General features: G+C 65.3%; 2 protein-coding genes across 7 annotated transcripts; one reads left to right on the top strand and one right to left on the bottom strand.

Moving 5' to 3' along the window:
• Positions 1–925: 925 nt before the first annotated feature.
• Positions 926–7,991, top strand: ANKRD13B (ankyrin repeat domain 13B). Of its 3 annotated transcripts, none has more exons than XM_052688954.1 (15): positions 926–1,089; positions 3,544–3,679; positions 3,917–4,041; positions 4,118–4,163; positions 4,264–4,407; positions 4,478–4,667; positions 4,978–5,044; positions 5,122–5,203; positions 5,267–5,331; positions 5,411–5,541; positions 5,646–5,803; positions 5,912–6,064; positions 6,144–6,304; positions 6,831–6,907; positions 6,996–7,991. In XM_052688954.1, the coding sequence occupies exons 1-15, from the start codon at positions 979–981 to the stop codon at positions 7,204–7,206; spliced, it is 1,857 nt and encodes a 618-aa protein (XP_052544914.1). In that variant the 5' UTR covers positions 926–978; the 3' UTR covers positions 7,207–7,991. The 3 variants fall into 3 exon arrangements, with proteins under 3 accessions (XP_052544914.1, XP_052544913.1, XP_052544912.1); XM_052688953.1 differs by having other exon boundaries at positions 6,831–6,911; XM_052688952.1 differs by having other exon boundaries at positions 5,122–5,331; positions 6,831–6,911.
• A 347-nt stretch (positions 7,992–8,338) lies between these two features.
• Positions 8,339–13,696, bottom strand: CORO6 (coronin 6). Of its 4 annotated transcripts, XM_052688956.1 has the most exons (12): positions 13,557–13,696; positions 11,875–12,074; positions 11,292–11,414; positions 10,830–10,959; positions 10,409–10,590; positions 10,164–10,283; positions 9,876–9,995; positions 9,467–9,571; positions 9,236–9,381; positions 9,095–9,152; positions 8,759–8,986; positions 8,339–8,515 (listed from the first exon to the last, which is right to left on the bottom strand). In XM_052688956.1, exons 2-12 carry the CDS (start codon positions 12,070–12,072, stop codon positions 8,393–8,395), a joined length of 1,533 nt encoding a protein of 510 aa, XP_052544916.1. In that variant the 5' UTR covers positions 12,073–12,074; positions 13,557–13,696; the 3' UTR covers positions 8,339–8,392. The 4 variants fall into 4 exon arrangements, with proteins under 4 accessions (XP_052544916.1, XP_052544918.1, XP_052544917.1 ...); XM_052688958.1 differs by lacking the exon at positions 9,876–9,995; XM_052688957.1 differs by lacking the exon at positions 10,164–10,283.
• Positions 13,697–13,979: the final 283 nt, after the last annotated feature.

Here is a 13,979-nt window from a genome sequence, read left to right as displayed (position 1 = left end):
GGTTCTGACCCAGCCCATGTCCCAGCTGTGGTTCCAGGCACCCCCCGGCCCTGCCCCAGCCCCATTCCCAGCCCAGCACCCCATCCTGCTCCCACCCGCACCCCGTGCCCCCCCCCAGGCCCCAGTCACCTCAAATCCTGACCCCAGTGCCACTCACACCCCCATCCCCACGATGGCTGAACGCAGCACATTGGGAGGGGGGGGGGGGGGAAGGGGGGTATCTGGGGCCTTGGGTAAATGGGGTCGGGGGGCACTCCCTGCCCTGGGGACCCCCATCAGCACCGCCGTGTCACGCTGCCACCCGCACGGCGCTGACCTCACCGCTGCATGGCCGTGACGTCACGGGGCAGCGGGACCCGGGATGGGCTGGGGGGGGGAGCGGCCACAGCCCTCCCTCAGGGCAGGGAAGGAACGGGGTGACCCTGCAGGAACACCATAAGGGCGCGGGGGGGACCAGGGGGGGGCAGCCGTGGGTCCCAACCTCGCATTGTTCTCTGGCGGCTGCCGGAAAACACGAGCGGAGGGACGAGGACGGAAAGGGAAACTGGGCCAGGGGGGGGTCGGCACCCCCCTGGGCTCATCGCGGGGGTCGCGCCGCGTGCTGAGCGCCCGTGGGTGGGGAGAGCCGCGTGGGGGGGAAGGAAGGGAGGATCAGAATTGGGGTTGTGCCTTCGGGCACTACGGAGCCGTGTCTGTGCAGCCCCACACACGGGGGGGGGCATAGAGCCGGCGGGGGGGTGCGGGGAGGAAAAGGAGGAGGAGGAGGAAGGGGCGACGCCGCGCGCGGTGACTACAAGTCCCATGAGGCCGGGCGGCGAGGGGGGGGGATGCGGGGGGAGCACCGTCCGGGCGGCTCCCACAAACCCCCCCCGACCCCCCCGCCCCGCACCGCCCCGCACCGCTCCGCGCCCCGTTCCGCCCCGCCCCGCGCCCCGCTCCGCCCCGCGCCCCGCTCCGCCGCTCCAGCATGCACGGAGGATGCTCGCGTCTTGCTCGGGCAGGAAGGGGCCGGAGGGCAGATACCCGCTGCATTACCTCGTCTGGCACAACCGAGCCCGGGAACTGGACCGAGAGCTCAGCGCCAAGCAGGTGGGGCGGCGGTGCGGGGCGGTGCGGGGCGTTCGGTTCGAGCTGATGCAACGCTGGGCTGCGGCCGGGGCTGGGGCTGAGGAAAGGGATGAGGATGGGGTCCTCCTGCCGCGGTGATGCTGATGGGGGTTGGGGTCCCTTCGTGCCCCCCCAGCACTGTGACAGCTGCCACCGGAGCAGCAGAGATCCCCCCCATCTCGGATCCCCCCGCTCCCAACCCCCCACATCCCTCCCCACGTGTCCCCCGCTCCCTCCTAGGCCTCTGTGCTTCCCCCCCCCTCCACCAGCCCCCTCTTCTCCCTCCCCAGAGGTGGGGTGCAGCCAACGCAGCCCCCCCAGCTGCCCACCCTCGGAGGTAGGGGAGGGGCTCTCAAGGCCCTGCTCTGCTGGAGCGCAGCTCCCAGCCCCAGGCAGCCAGGAGGTTCTCTGCAGGGTGGGGGCACCCTCCCTGTGTGCTCCCCCCGCTCCCAGCCTCCATCTCCCCATTGGCGTTGCAATTCAGGTAATTAAAACCCAACCCTGAAGACGCAGGAAACCGCAGGCGCTGGAGGAGGCCATGCCTTCCTCCCCCCCCTTCCCCCCCCAGCCACAGTCACTGCCACCTGCCTCCCCAGCACCTGGGGTGCTGCAGCCCACCAGGGTGGGTGAGCAGGGGTCTCCTTGTGCTACGATGCTGCCGTTGGGATGCAGGGATGCTCTCACCACACCCGTTTCCATTGTGGGGCCATCTGGGGGGGGGGGGGCTGCCTGTCTGCCGGTATTGCCCCCCTGCCCCATCACCACTGTGTTTATACCTGTGGTCATCTGGGGTCATTTTTCCCCATTGCAGTGCAGCTCAAAGCTGAGTGTGGGATGCTGCAGGCCGGGGGAGGGTGCTCTAAGTGAACCCCCTGCTCAATGGGGATCTTCTTCTGGCCCCCTCGCCTCCCTCTGTGTCCCTATTGTCAGAGCGAGAGCAATGCTGACCCTGTGAGCAGGCCAGGTACATGGGAGGGGATATGGGTGCTGCAGGCCTGAGCCCAGGTTTGGAGGGGATTTGGGGGAAGAAGGGGGTGCAGCCTGGTCTGAGCCCCCCACCTCCACCCAGGGGCATCTGGGGACACAGTGCAGCTCTCTGCATATCAGAGCATCCCTGGGCTGAAAGGGCAATGCTGGGGGCTGCTGTCCTCTGCCTGGGGACCCCCGTGGGGGCAGCAGCACCACATGTGGCCCCTCTGGAACGTGTGGGCCTATAGGTCTGGCAGCCCACAAAGGGCCACGTGTGGGTTATGCTGAATGTCACCGCCAGGCACCAGGCCACGCTTGGCTCCGCCTTGGGGGGGCAAAAGGCGGTGGGGACAGCGCGAGGATGTGGCTGAGATGGAGCCCATTGTGCCCCATTGTGCCCCACTGTCCCGTGCTGCAGCCTGCCCCATTCCACACCGCAGGGACCCCACTGCCCCCAGGGCTATGCAGGGACAGCAGCACATGGCACCGCCACACTGCAAAGCCGTGCGTCCCCTGCTGCCATAGGAGCTGGACTCTGTGCCTGTGCTGGAGTCTCCAACACTGGGGACGGCCTGTGGGGCTGAGGGACAATGGGTGATCATGCTGCAGCCCCACACGGCACAGCCACCGCCCCAAACGTGTCCCAGGACAGACAGCTGTGCCCCCCCCCCCCCCCCCCCCTCGGGCTCAGAGCTGATGGCAAAAATTGGGTCATGCCATGTCCCGTGGGGTTGGCTCTGATGTTGTGTCCCCAAATTGGTGGCTCCGGTCCCCCCCACGGCACTGGGTCAGGGATGCAGCTGGGGAACCCCACAGAGCCTGCAGCACCCGTCCCCCAGCTGGGGGGCAATCACTTTAATTAGAGTCTTTTCATTAGTGCAATTAAGAAGCAGCAGTCGCCTGGAGAGTGTTGGAGCAGCATGCAGGCTCCTGGGGAGCTGCGGGGCTGTTAAAGGGAACCTGGGGGTCCCCAGTACCCAGTGACCCCTGGGGATGCAGCCATGGGGACACCCAGCGCTGGGGACATCCCAGGTGGTCGCTGCCCCGTGGGTGCAATGCTGCATGGGGTGCTGGGTGCATCGCTGCCTCGGGGACATCCGGAGCCGTGTATGTGGGGGGGAGGAGGGGGGATTCCTGGTGCCTGGCCCCTTGCCAACCCCCGGGCTTGGCACAAACAGCCCCAGCGCGGCTCCCCGGAGCCGGGGATGCTCACAGCAGCCGCTCCGCTCACGCAGCACTGCCCGCCCCCGGCTGCTGATCCGCGGGGAACACGTGCGCCCGCGTCGCCCCGCCGTGCCGCGGTGGGGGCTGCCGGCAGCTGCTGCCTGGCAACTGGGCCACGGCTCCCCCCAGAGCCACAGAGGTGGGGGCTTTCCCCCGGCTTGCGGCTGTGTCGGATGGAGATGCGGCTGTGGAAGGGAGTCGTAGACAGCCCGCCCTCCCCTGAGCTCCAATGCCCCCCACCAGGCCGACATCGAGCAGCTGGACCCCCGAGGACGCACCCCGCTGCACCTGGCCACCACGCTGGGCCACCTGGAGTGCGCCCGGGTGCTGCTGAAGCATGGAGCTGATGTGGGCAAAGAGAACCGCAGCGGCTGGACAGGTGAGCGGGGCCTCCGATGTGGACAGCCTGGTCCCCAAGGGGAGCACGAGTCGCACTGTGCCGTGCTGCACCGCGCCGTGCTGCGTCCCGCTGTGCCATCCCATGCTGTGCTGCACCACGTCGTGTTGCGCCACCTTGTGCCATCCCACACCATGTATTGAACCACGCCGTGCTGTGCCCCACTGTGCCGTGCCGTGCCGCTCTGCACTGTGCTGCACCGTGCTGTGCCACCTGCAGTGCTACAGGAGGCCGTGAGCACCCGTGACCTCGAGTTGGTGCAGCTGGTCCTGCGCTACCGTGACTACCAGAGAGCCATCAAGCGCCTGGCCGGGATCCCCATCCTGCTGGAGAAGCTGCGCAAGGTACCTGGGGCTGGGGGAGCCCTCGGGGGTGGGGGCATCACTGCTGGACCCCTGCCCACTCCACTGCTCTTGGCAGGCCCAGGACTTTTATGTGGAGATGAAGTGGGAGTTCACCAGCTGGGGTAAGCTTGGGTGGAGTGGGAGCTTCCCAGTGTGCTTGCAGCCCACTGGGAGGCACAGGGTGGCCCCATCCCTGGCTGGGCTATCGCCGTCTTCCCCCAGTGCCACTGGTGTCCAAGATCTGCCCCAGTGACACGTACAAGGTGTGGAAGAGCGGCCAGAACTTGCGGGTGGACACCACGCTGCTGGGCTTTGACCATATGACCTGGCAGCGGGGCAACCGCAGCTTTGTCTTCAGGGGACAAGGTGAGGAGGGGGCTGGGGGATGCTGTGGAGGATCACAGCTATCGCTGTGTTGAACACCCCCTCCCCACAGACACCAGCGCAGTGGTGATGGAGATTGACCATGACCGGCGAGTGGTCTACTCAGAGACACTGGCCCTGGCCGGCCACGACCAGGAGGTGCTGCTGGCTGCTGTGCAGCCCACGGAGGAGCAGGTGATGGGTCGGCTCACAGCCCCCGTCGTCACCACCCAGCTTGATACCAAGAACATCGCCTTTGAAAGGTGGGCAGGGACATTGCTGGTCAACCCTTTGCTCACATATCTGGCTACCCAAGTGGGACCATCCCATCCCATCCCAACCCATCCCATCCCATCTCAACCCAACCCAACTCATTCTAACCTAGCTCAATAAATCCCATCCCATTTCACTCCAAGCATCCGAACCCAACCCAACCAATCCCATCCCCTCCTACCTCGTTCCATTCCATTCCAATCATCTCATCCCAAATCATCCCAGCCATTCCCACCCAACCCATCCCAACCATCTCATCCCAACCCATCCCTCCCTGACAGCATCCCGTGTCGCCCCCAGGAACAAATCTGGGATTCTGGGTTGGAGAAGTGAGAAGACAGAGATGGTGAATGGGTATGAAGCCAAGGTGAGGGGCAGGGGGCTGAGCTGCAATGGGCACAGCTGTTTTTTGGGGAACCTTTGACATTCTCCCTGCTTGGACAGGTCTACGGCGCGTCCAACGTGGAGCTGATCACACGGACGCGGACGGAGCACCTCTCAGACCAGCACAAGGGCAAGAGCAAAGGTAGCGCGTGGGGCGGTGGTGGGCACAGGGCTGCAGTGCTCGGCCTCACACCTCGTCTTGCAGGCAGTAAGACCCCACTGCAGTCCTTCCTGGGCATCGCTGAGCAGCACGTGGGGCCCAACAATGGGGTGAGTGTGCTAGGGGGGTCCCCATGGCTGTGCCACCCCCCACAGCTGTGCCACCATCACTGCACCGCTGTCCCCGCAGACGCTGATCACGCAGACGCTGAGCCACACCAACCCCACCGCCATCACCCCTGAGGAGTACTTCAACCCCAACTTCGAGCTGGGCAACAGGGACATGGGACGGCCCATGGAGCTCACCACCAAGACGCAGAAGTGAGAGGGGCGAGCAGGGAGGGAAGAGGGGACCCCAACGACACCGTGCTGCCATTGCGGGGCTCCCGGGGCCCCCATCCTGGCGCCTGTCCCCTCCACTGCAGGTTCAAGGCGAAGCTGTGGCTGTGCGAGGACCACCCGCTGTCCCTCTGTGAGCAGGTGGCCCCCATCATCGACCTGATGGCCATCAGCAACGCGCTCTTCGCCAAGCTGCGTGACTTCATCACTCTGCGCCTCCCGCCCGGCTTCCCTGTCAAGATTGGTATGGGGGACGGCACGGGGAGGGGGCTTCTACCAGTCCGGTGGGGCACACAGCCAGCTTCCCTCCTCGCTCTTTGTTTCGTTATTCTTTTGTTTTTAATACGGGCAGAAATCCCCATCTTCCACATCCTCAATGCCCGCATCACCTTTGGGAACCTCAATGGGTGCGATGAGCCCGTCAGCTCCCTGCGCAACAGCCCCAGCAGTGAGGCCCCCTCGCCCAGCAGCGATTCCTCCAGTGTCAGCAGCTCCAGCTCCCTGAGTACATGGGGGGGCGAGGGCATGCGGTGGGTGGGGGGCACAGGGGCGTTGGTTGCCCAGCCACATCTGTCTCCCTGCAGCGTCCTGCCGGGCGTGTGAGATGGACCCGGCGCTCTTTGAGGTGCCACGGGGGTACAGCGTGGTGGGCACCCACCAGGATGCTCTGCGGGAGGATGAGGATGATTTGCTGCAGTTTGCCATCCAGCAGAGCCTGCTGGAAGCAGGCAGCGAGTACGACCAGGTGGGCGCTGTGGGGAGAGCCCCCTCCTCATCCTCCTCAGCCAGCATGTTTCTCATCCAACAGTCTCAGCCGTCTCATCTTCCTTGGCCTCATCCAACGTTATCTTATCCTTCTCATCCAGCGTCCTCAGTCTCATGCCCCTCATCCAACATTTTTCTCATCCAATACCCTTGTCCTCCTCATTCTCATGTTCCTCATCCAAAATCCTTCTCATCATTCTGAGCATCCTCCTTCTCCTCCTAAATCCTCCTTATCCTCATCCAACATCTTGGTCCTCCTCAATGTCATCCAACATCTTCATCTTCCTCAACGTCATCCAATGTTGTTCTCACCCAACACCCTCATCTTTTTCATCTTCATCCTTCTCATCCTCATCAGACCACCTCTTCATCCCTCCCCCCAGTCACTAGGATCCCATGAGGAGCATCCCATCCCACCATCCATGCTTGGTCCGTTCCCCTACGGGCCACACTGGGGCCAAATTTCACCCCCCTCTCTGACCCCTCCTCTCCTCCCTTTCCTCCAGGTCACCATTTGGGAAGCACTGACCAACAGCAAGCCAGGCACCCACCCCATGTCGCACGAGGGACGCCGGGGAGACAGGTTGGTAAGGTCCGGGGGTGTGGGAGCGGGTCCCATCCCCTCGGGTCCCTCTGGGGCACCGGGCTGAGGTCGGGCCGTGCCTCCCCAGGACTCCCCAGCACACGGCAGCCCCCAGACCCCCCTCCAGCCCGGCGCCGGGGGGCGGCGGGGGGCCCAGCACGCTGTTTCCCAGCTACGCGGAGCAGCTGCGCCTGGCCATGGCGCTGTCGGCGCGGGAGCAGGAGGAGGCGGAGCGGCGGACGCGGCAGGAGGAAGAGGAGCTGCAGCGCATCTTGCAGCTCTCCCTGATGGAGAAGTGACCCCCCGACCCCACTGAGCCCCCCCTACACCGACTCGGGGCCTGGGGACGTGTGTATGGGGCACAGAGGGGTGCGTGGGGGGACGGCCCGTGCAGAGGACAAATAGGGGGGCTGCATCAGCCCCGTAGCCGGGGCAGGGGTGAGTGCTGGGGGGCACTGGGGGTGGCAGGGAACAGGGGGTGTATCCTGCATGCTGCCCCCCCTATCTGACCCCAGGGAGGCGGGGGGTCACACTCTTCCCCAGTCATGGGGACACCATGAGAGCCATGGGGCTCTGTCCCCCCCTTGGCCCCACTGCCCAGGCGCTACCAAGTGCACTTACCCGGGAGCTGCTCTGCCTGCCAACAGGGGGAGCTCAGCCCCACTGCACCCCTCAGCCCATGTGGGGCTCTATGGCCTCGCCCCAGGCCAAGGGGGCAACCAAGGGGGGGCCCGCAAAGGGATGCCCGGTGTCACCACCTCATCTTGTGCTTGCACCCTCCCTGCCTTGCTCGGATGCTCCCCCCCAACCATGGCAGCGCTGCAACCCCTCATCCCGGGCACTGCCCCCCACCCCTGGTAAAACCTTACATCAAATGGTGCTAAACCCTGGGCCCCCACCTCCTCACCCCGGGCTGTTCCTTCTTTGCACACGGGGGGGGACTGCGGGGTTGCCCCCAAAGGGACTTTTCATAGTGGCACCCCCTCCCCCCATCCATGCACCCCACAAGCGACGTCTGGGCCAGGGCCAGGGGGAGCCTGAGCAGCTCTGACCGTGGCCAACACCAATAAATGCTCTGAGAGGAGCCTCTCTGTGCCTGGTTTGGGGGGGGGTGCAGGCAGGGCTCCCCCACAGCAGCCCCACATCCCTGGTACGGCCACAGGAGACCCAAGCCCTTTATTAATGGGGGTGCTGGGAGTATGAAACCCCCACTTTGAGGGGCTGTGGGGTCAGGGTGGGGTTTGGCACCGTACCCCAGCACTGGGAGGGGGACCAACACCCCCATCCTGGCACCCATGGCTGCCAGGAGGGACCCCCATGTATAAAAGTCACCAGATGCACCCTAGGAGTAAAAAGGGGTGGGGGGGTCCAGAGTCCGACCCCCCCCCCCCCCAACAGCTCCTGGGGAAAGAACATGGCTGTGGCCTCCTGCCCGCTGCGGGATGCGGTTTAATGCTGGGCTGGGCGCAGTCCCATACCCGTGCCTCAGTCCGTGCCATTGGTGAACTGGCAGAGTTTGTGCTCCAGAGCGGAGATGCGCTTCTCCTGCGCCTGCACCGTCTCCTTCAGCACCCGGATCTCCTCCAACACCTCATCCAGGACGGGGGTCTGTGGGAGGACACAAAGGGTCGGTGCTGTGCATACAGAACCCCGCCGTGGCCATCAGCCCCTGAAGAAGGGGACAGCCCTGTGCCACATCCCCAAGGGCCCTCATGGGACAGCATCTCCATCAGTCAATATCCACCATGGACCAACATCTCCATGCACCAATGTTCCCATGGGCCGATGCCCCACATGGGCCGGTGTCCCTGTAGGGTGGCACATCCCCTGGGGAGGTGATGGGACACTCACAGAGATGTCGGTAATGGAAGTGGAGCTGCGGCGGGAGCCCGGGGGGGGTTTGGTGTCCAGGATGTTCTTCTTGACCACCTTCAGCTCCCGATTCTTGACGGGGACGTAGCCGTCCCGCAGCGAGATGAGGATGGGCTCCGCGTCCTTCCCTGACAGCCACTCATCCGCCTCCAGGGCCGGCTCAGGGCCCGGCGTGTCGGGGTACAGGTCGTCCTGGAAGAGGTCTGACTGCGGGGGCAACATGGGGGCACAGTGAGATGGGGCGCTCAACTCTCCCCCTTGAAACACCATTGTCCCTAAAACCCCACTGTCCTCAGGAGGTGCCCGAGGGCTCACCTTGCGTGGCACCGTCATGACGATGGGCTCACACTTGCGCTCGTGCAGCTTGAAGAACCTGAGTGGGGCAGAGGTGGTTGGGGGCTGATGGCCTCTCCCATTGTCGACCCCCCCAACCCCCCAGACCCCTCCAGCCCCAACCTGGCAATTTCACACTTGCTGACATCCAGTCCCCTCTTGGGCATGAAGCCCATGCCACGCTGTGGCTCTTTGCTGCTGTAAGTGTTCAGGTAGTGCACGTAGGGCGCCTCGTCCGTGATCTCAAAGTAGCGGATGCTGCTGTCCCCCTGCCGATACGGGGAGGGCTGTCAGCCCCCTGACCTCTCCCCATGGCAGGGGGGTGCAGTAGGGGGGGGGGGAACCTGGGGTCACCTTTCCACAGAGGTACACAATGCTGGAGTCGGCGTCATAGAAGGGCAGTAGGACCCCATTGCTGGTGTCCATCTCCTGCAGTGCGATGGGCTCCTCAAAGTTTTTCTACGGGGATGCAGCTGGGGGTGAGCGCCGGGCCCCCGCCTCCATCAGCCACACCATTCAGCACTGCACACCACAGGGATGGGGACACCCCCAGGGCCTCCCCCCCGGCATGCCCACACCCCATTCCTGCTTACCTGCACTGCCCTATGGGTGCCCCCACCCACCCACCCCAACCTCACACCCAGGCACTGCACGGCACACGGGCACAGCACACGGGGAAACTCGGCGTCGTATTTTGGGGAAGAATGGATTTGGGTTTGGGAAGCTGAGTTCCCGGGAGCATCACTCCATGCGGCCTCGTTACCGGGTCCCACAGCCCCAGCTCCCGCTGGCTCATCCTGGTAAAGCCCGTGGTAAAGATGTGTCCTTCCCGCGTGAAGATGGCCCGCACGGGCCTCAGCCCCTCGTGGGGAGCGAACCTCTCCTGGGGATGGGGGGCACAGAGTCAGCGCGTGGCGCAGGGATGGGGTGTGAGGGCGCGGATCCATCCCTGCTGCAGCTATTGGGTTCCAGTGGAGGTGGGCGCAGGAGGGTCCTGGGGGGGGCACGCGGGGTCCTGGGGGGCACAGTGGGTCACGGCGCGGCCCCATACCAGGTCCCAGAGGCCCAGCTGCCGCTCACTCATCTTGCTGAAGCCGGTGGTGAAGATCTTGCCATCGGCCATGAAGATGGCGCGGATGGGCCGGGCGCCGTCGTGCGGTTTGGTTATCTCCTGCGTTGGGCGTTAGCGGGTTAAAGGCAAACACAGAGGGACGGGGTTAGTGGGGCCGGCCGTTAGCGGGGAGGGGGGGGAGCGAGGTGGGGAGGTGGAGACGGGGACACGCTGGGGACACTCACCGCCACCACCGTCTGCTTGCGCGGGTCGATGACTCGCACCTTCTTGTCCTTGCAGGTGGTGACCAGGAGGCTGCCGTTGCGGTTCCAGCCCACGTTGTAGATGAGGTCGGTGTGCATATCCTCCAGAGCCAGCAGCATCTCCCCCGTGCCCACGTTCCAGAGGATAACCAGGTTATCACAGCCTGCAGGGGACATCGGGGCAGTGTCACCACACTGGTGACCACTACGGGTTCCCGGTGGGGATTTGGGGTGACTGCTGTTGGTCCTCAGTGCGGATTTGGGTGACCACCTTTGGTTCCTGACGGAACTTGGGGTGATCACCATCAGTTCTTCGTGGGACTTGGAGTGGGACTACCATTGGTCCCCAGTGGGGATTTGGGGTTTTACCATTGATTCCCACGAGACTTGGGGTGAGCCCCACCTGCGCTCAGCAGCACGTTGCGGGCTGTGGGGTGCCAGCAGATGATGCCCACGCGCTTGGAGTGCCCCTCCAGCGTCACCACCGGCTCCGTGATGCTGCGCACGGGGACGTAGTCTGGGATCTGCCACACCTGGGGGGGGGACGGGGACGACACGGGGATAATTAACCTCAGAGCTGCTCCGATACACGTCCTGATGCTGCAGGGAGCACGTGGTGCCGGGGGGATGGAGGGGGGTAGGGGGGGCACAGCCCCATTGTGCCGCATGTGGCCCCCCCGGTGCTGAGTCGCAGGGAGGGTATATTTAGCATAAAGTGCTGCATCATGGAGCCGGCGGCCGCCGCCAGCAGCACACACGCATGGCACTGCCTCTAAAAATAGGTCGGTGACACTTTGCAGGCAGCAAAGCAACGGGAAGGGAGGGGGGGGGGCCCTCCATACCCCCCCCACCGCCCGCCCCTCACCATAACGGTGGTGTCCTCGGAGGCGCTGGCGATGACGTTGTCGTTGTGGGGGCACCAGTCGATGTCCAGCACGGGCGCCGTGTGCCCCGTCACCAGCGGGTGGTTCTTGTCCACACGGCCTGTCTGCAGCACAAGGGGGGGTGGATGAGCCTGGAACCCCTCCCCTGAGCCACAGCACAGATACAGCACGGAGGGAGCCATGGGGAAACTGAGGCACTGAGCCCCATGGGGATGCAGAGGGCAGCAATATGCCTGGGAACGGATTGCTGCGTGCCCTATGGTGGTGGTGTGGGACACAAGAGGGGGCCTGGTCCCTGTGTTGGGGTGGGCAGACACACACATACACACACTCAGGGATTTGGGGCTGGGGAGAAAGTGGATGGAGGGTTCCCTTTGTCACTGCAGTTGTCCCCAGGATATGTGCCAGTAACTCCCTCAGGGTCCCTGAGCCCCCCACAGGCTGGGGATATGGGGGCAAAGAGATGAAGAGCCGTCACCACACCCCATGCCCAGAGCAGAGCCTCTCATCACATCCCATACCCAGTACCACCCATGGGGGACCCATCCCAACGCCTCCACTCACCTTGGACAGGGGCAGGACCATGAAGGCCCCCCCGCCACCCGACTCCACAATGATGGCCAGGAATTTGGGGTTGACGGCGCAGAAGGAGCTGTCCCACGTCACCTTGGAGACACGGATGTCCTCATACATCTGGTCGGCCTTCACCGGCTGCCCAAAGACGTGGCGGAACTTGCTCTGGCGCACCACGCGGCGGCTCATGGCTGGGGGGGCACAGGTCAGGACGTGGAGCCCCCCAGTGGGGCGCAGGGACCTCAACACCCACAGATCTCGTGCTGAGAGGGATCCCCACCCAGGTTTGGAAGGAGTGTGGGGATGTGGCGATGGCATGGGATGGGGGCACGGGATGGAACCTGGTGTGGTCCTCGCCCCACAGAGGGAGCTGGGGCAGCTGTGGGTGTTGGGGTGGCTACTGGGCACCAGCATCCCACAGCACAGTGCTGCCTGTCTGCTTTGTGGTGGGGATGTGGCTGTGCTGTGCATCAGGGCTGTGCCATCCCCTAGAGCTGTGCCATGCCCTATGCCCGTGCCACCCCCATGGTTATGTTATGTCCTAGGTCCATGCCATCCTCATGGCTGTGCTGTGCCCTGTGGCCATCACCAGAGCTGACCCATACGTAGTGACAGCGGGAAAGCGGTGCTGCAAAAAGCTCTGGGGGGGGGATTAGGAGGTGCCATGCACTGGGTCACAGCTCATCCCCGTGTGTCCCCTCGTGTCCCATCCCAGAGCAGTGATCTGAGGTCTCCCACCTGGGTCACACTTCCCCAGCGCTCGGGGACTCAGAACATCAGAGCTTTGGGCAGCATGGCCACACGGCCCCATGTGCAGAGAGAGTGGAGAGGAGCCTGGAGCTCAGCACAGCACTGGGGGGGTCTAATTGGGGTTATCCCATACCCCCATCACCCCAGCCCGTTCCAGGTGTGCACTGACCCTCCTGGAGACCCCAGTGTCACTCCCAGTGCTGCAGCTCTGCAGTGCCGTGGGATGGTGACCCCACAACCCCACAGTGCCCTTTGGGGCCAGTCGGCATCACAGCCCGGTGCAGCACAGCCCGTTCCTGCAGGTTTGTGCCCCTTTGGCTCTGCCCAGGAGTTGGGGGGTCCCCGAAATGGTGTCACCACCAGGACAAGGCCCTCAGTGCTGGGGGGCTGCGTGGGGATGTCCTGGAGAACCCATCTGGCACAAGGGGAGCGCAGCTGGGAGTGCAGATGTGGACAGGGAAGGGATGGGGGGCCGCCTGGGGGGCGCGGGGCAGCAGGGGGCACGAGACGAGTGGGGTGCAGCGAGGGGCAGGTGCACGGGGTGCAGGTGGAGTGTAGGAGGGTGCATGGAGTGCAGGTGGGGTGCAGGTGGGGTGCAGAGGCTGCAGGACCGGTGCAAGGGGTGCACAGGCAGATGGGGTCGGAGGGGCTGCAGGCAGCGTGCAGGGGGTGCAGGGGCAGCGGGCGCGGTGCAGGCAGGACAGCCCGCTCCCGGCCGTGCCATTACGTTGCCACAATTGAATCCGCAGCGGCCGCTCGGGAACGACCAGAGGTCACTTTCCATTTATAGCCATCTCCCGGAGGGGCCCGGCGGAACGAGGGGCCGGGGGCCCGGGGCTCGCCGTTCCGCTCCCACCGCCCTTCTCTTGTCCCCTCGCCCCCCGCTCCCCCCACCCCGGCCCCATCACCGACCCCGCTCCCACCTGCGCTCCGCTGCTGCCCCGCTCGGCTCCGCCCGCTCCCGCGTCCCCGGCCCCGCTCCGCCCGGCACGGCACGGCACGGCCCGGCTCGGCTCGGCTCCGCTCGGTCGGGCTGCGCGGGGCGCGCAGTGCCGCAGGGAACAGCTGAGCCCAGCCCGGAGCCGGGCCGGCACGGCCCCCCCGCTGCGGGCACCGGGAGGAGGAGGGGAGGGGGGGCCCGGCCCCGCCTGCCCTTACCGGGCCCTGCCCGCCCCCGGCCGAGCGCTGCCCGCCCCGAACCCACCGGGATGGGGGATACGCGCTGCGGGGGGCGGCGGCGGCGCAGCATCCCTATGCCCACCCCCTTCCACCCCCTTTCGCCCGCCCCCACGGGATGTTCGTTGGGATTTAGCCGGGACTGCACCGGCCCAAAGGGGATTAAAGGG

Source organism: Tympanuchus pallidicinctus, unplaced genomic scaffold, assembly GCF_026119805.1.
Source record: "Tympanuchus pallidicinctus isolate F22 unplaced genomic scaffold, pur_lepc_1.0 scaffold24, whole genome shotgun sequence".
Lineage (NCBI taxonomy): Eukaryota > Metazoa > Chordata > Aves > Galliformes > Phasianidae > Tympanuchus > Tympanuchus pallidicinctus.
The sequence above is the reverse complement of the archived record's forward strand: the minus strand, read 5'-3'. Positions and strand labels throughout refer to the sequence as shown.

What these genes read in the sequence shown, in the direction of transcription:
- ANKRD13B (XM_052688952.1), top strand. Translation starts at nt 979, where the DNA reads ATGCTCGCGTCTTGCTCGGGCAGGAAGGGGCCGGAGGGCAGATACCCG. An exon ending in GAGAGCTCAGCGCCAAGCAG is followed by an intron (nt 1,090 to 3,543) that starts GTGGGGCGGCGG and finishes GCCCCCCACCAG; the next exon opens with GCCGACATCGAGCAGCTGGA. An exon ending in AAGAACATCGCCTTTGAAAG is followed by an intron (nt 4,668 to 4,977) that starts GTGGGCAGGGAC and finishes TGTCGCCCCCAG; the next exon opens with GAACAAATCTGGGATTCTGG.
- CORO6 (XM_052688956.1), bottom strand. Translation starts at nt 12,072, where the DNA reads ATGAGCCGCCGCGTGGTGCGCCAGAGCAAGTTCCGCCACGTCTTTGGG. An exon ending in AGCAAGTGTGAAATTGCCAG is followed by an intron (nt 9,153 to 9,235) that starts GTTGGGGCTGGA and finishes TGCCCCACTCAG; the next exon opens with GTTCTTCAAGCTGCACGAGC. An exon ending in TCATGACGGTGCCACGCAAG is followed by an intron (nt 8,987 to 9,094) that starts GTGAGCCCTCGG and finishes TTGCCCCCGCAG; the next exon opens with TCAGACCTCTTCCAGGACGA.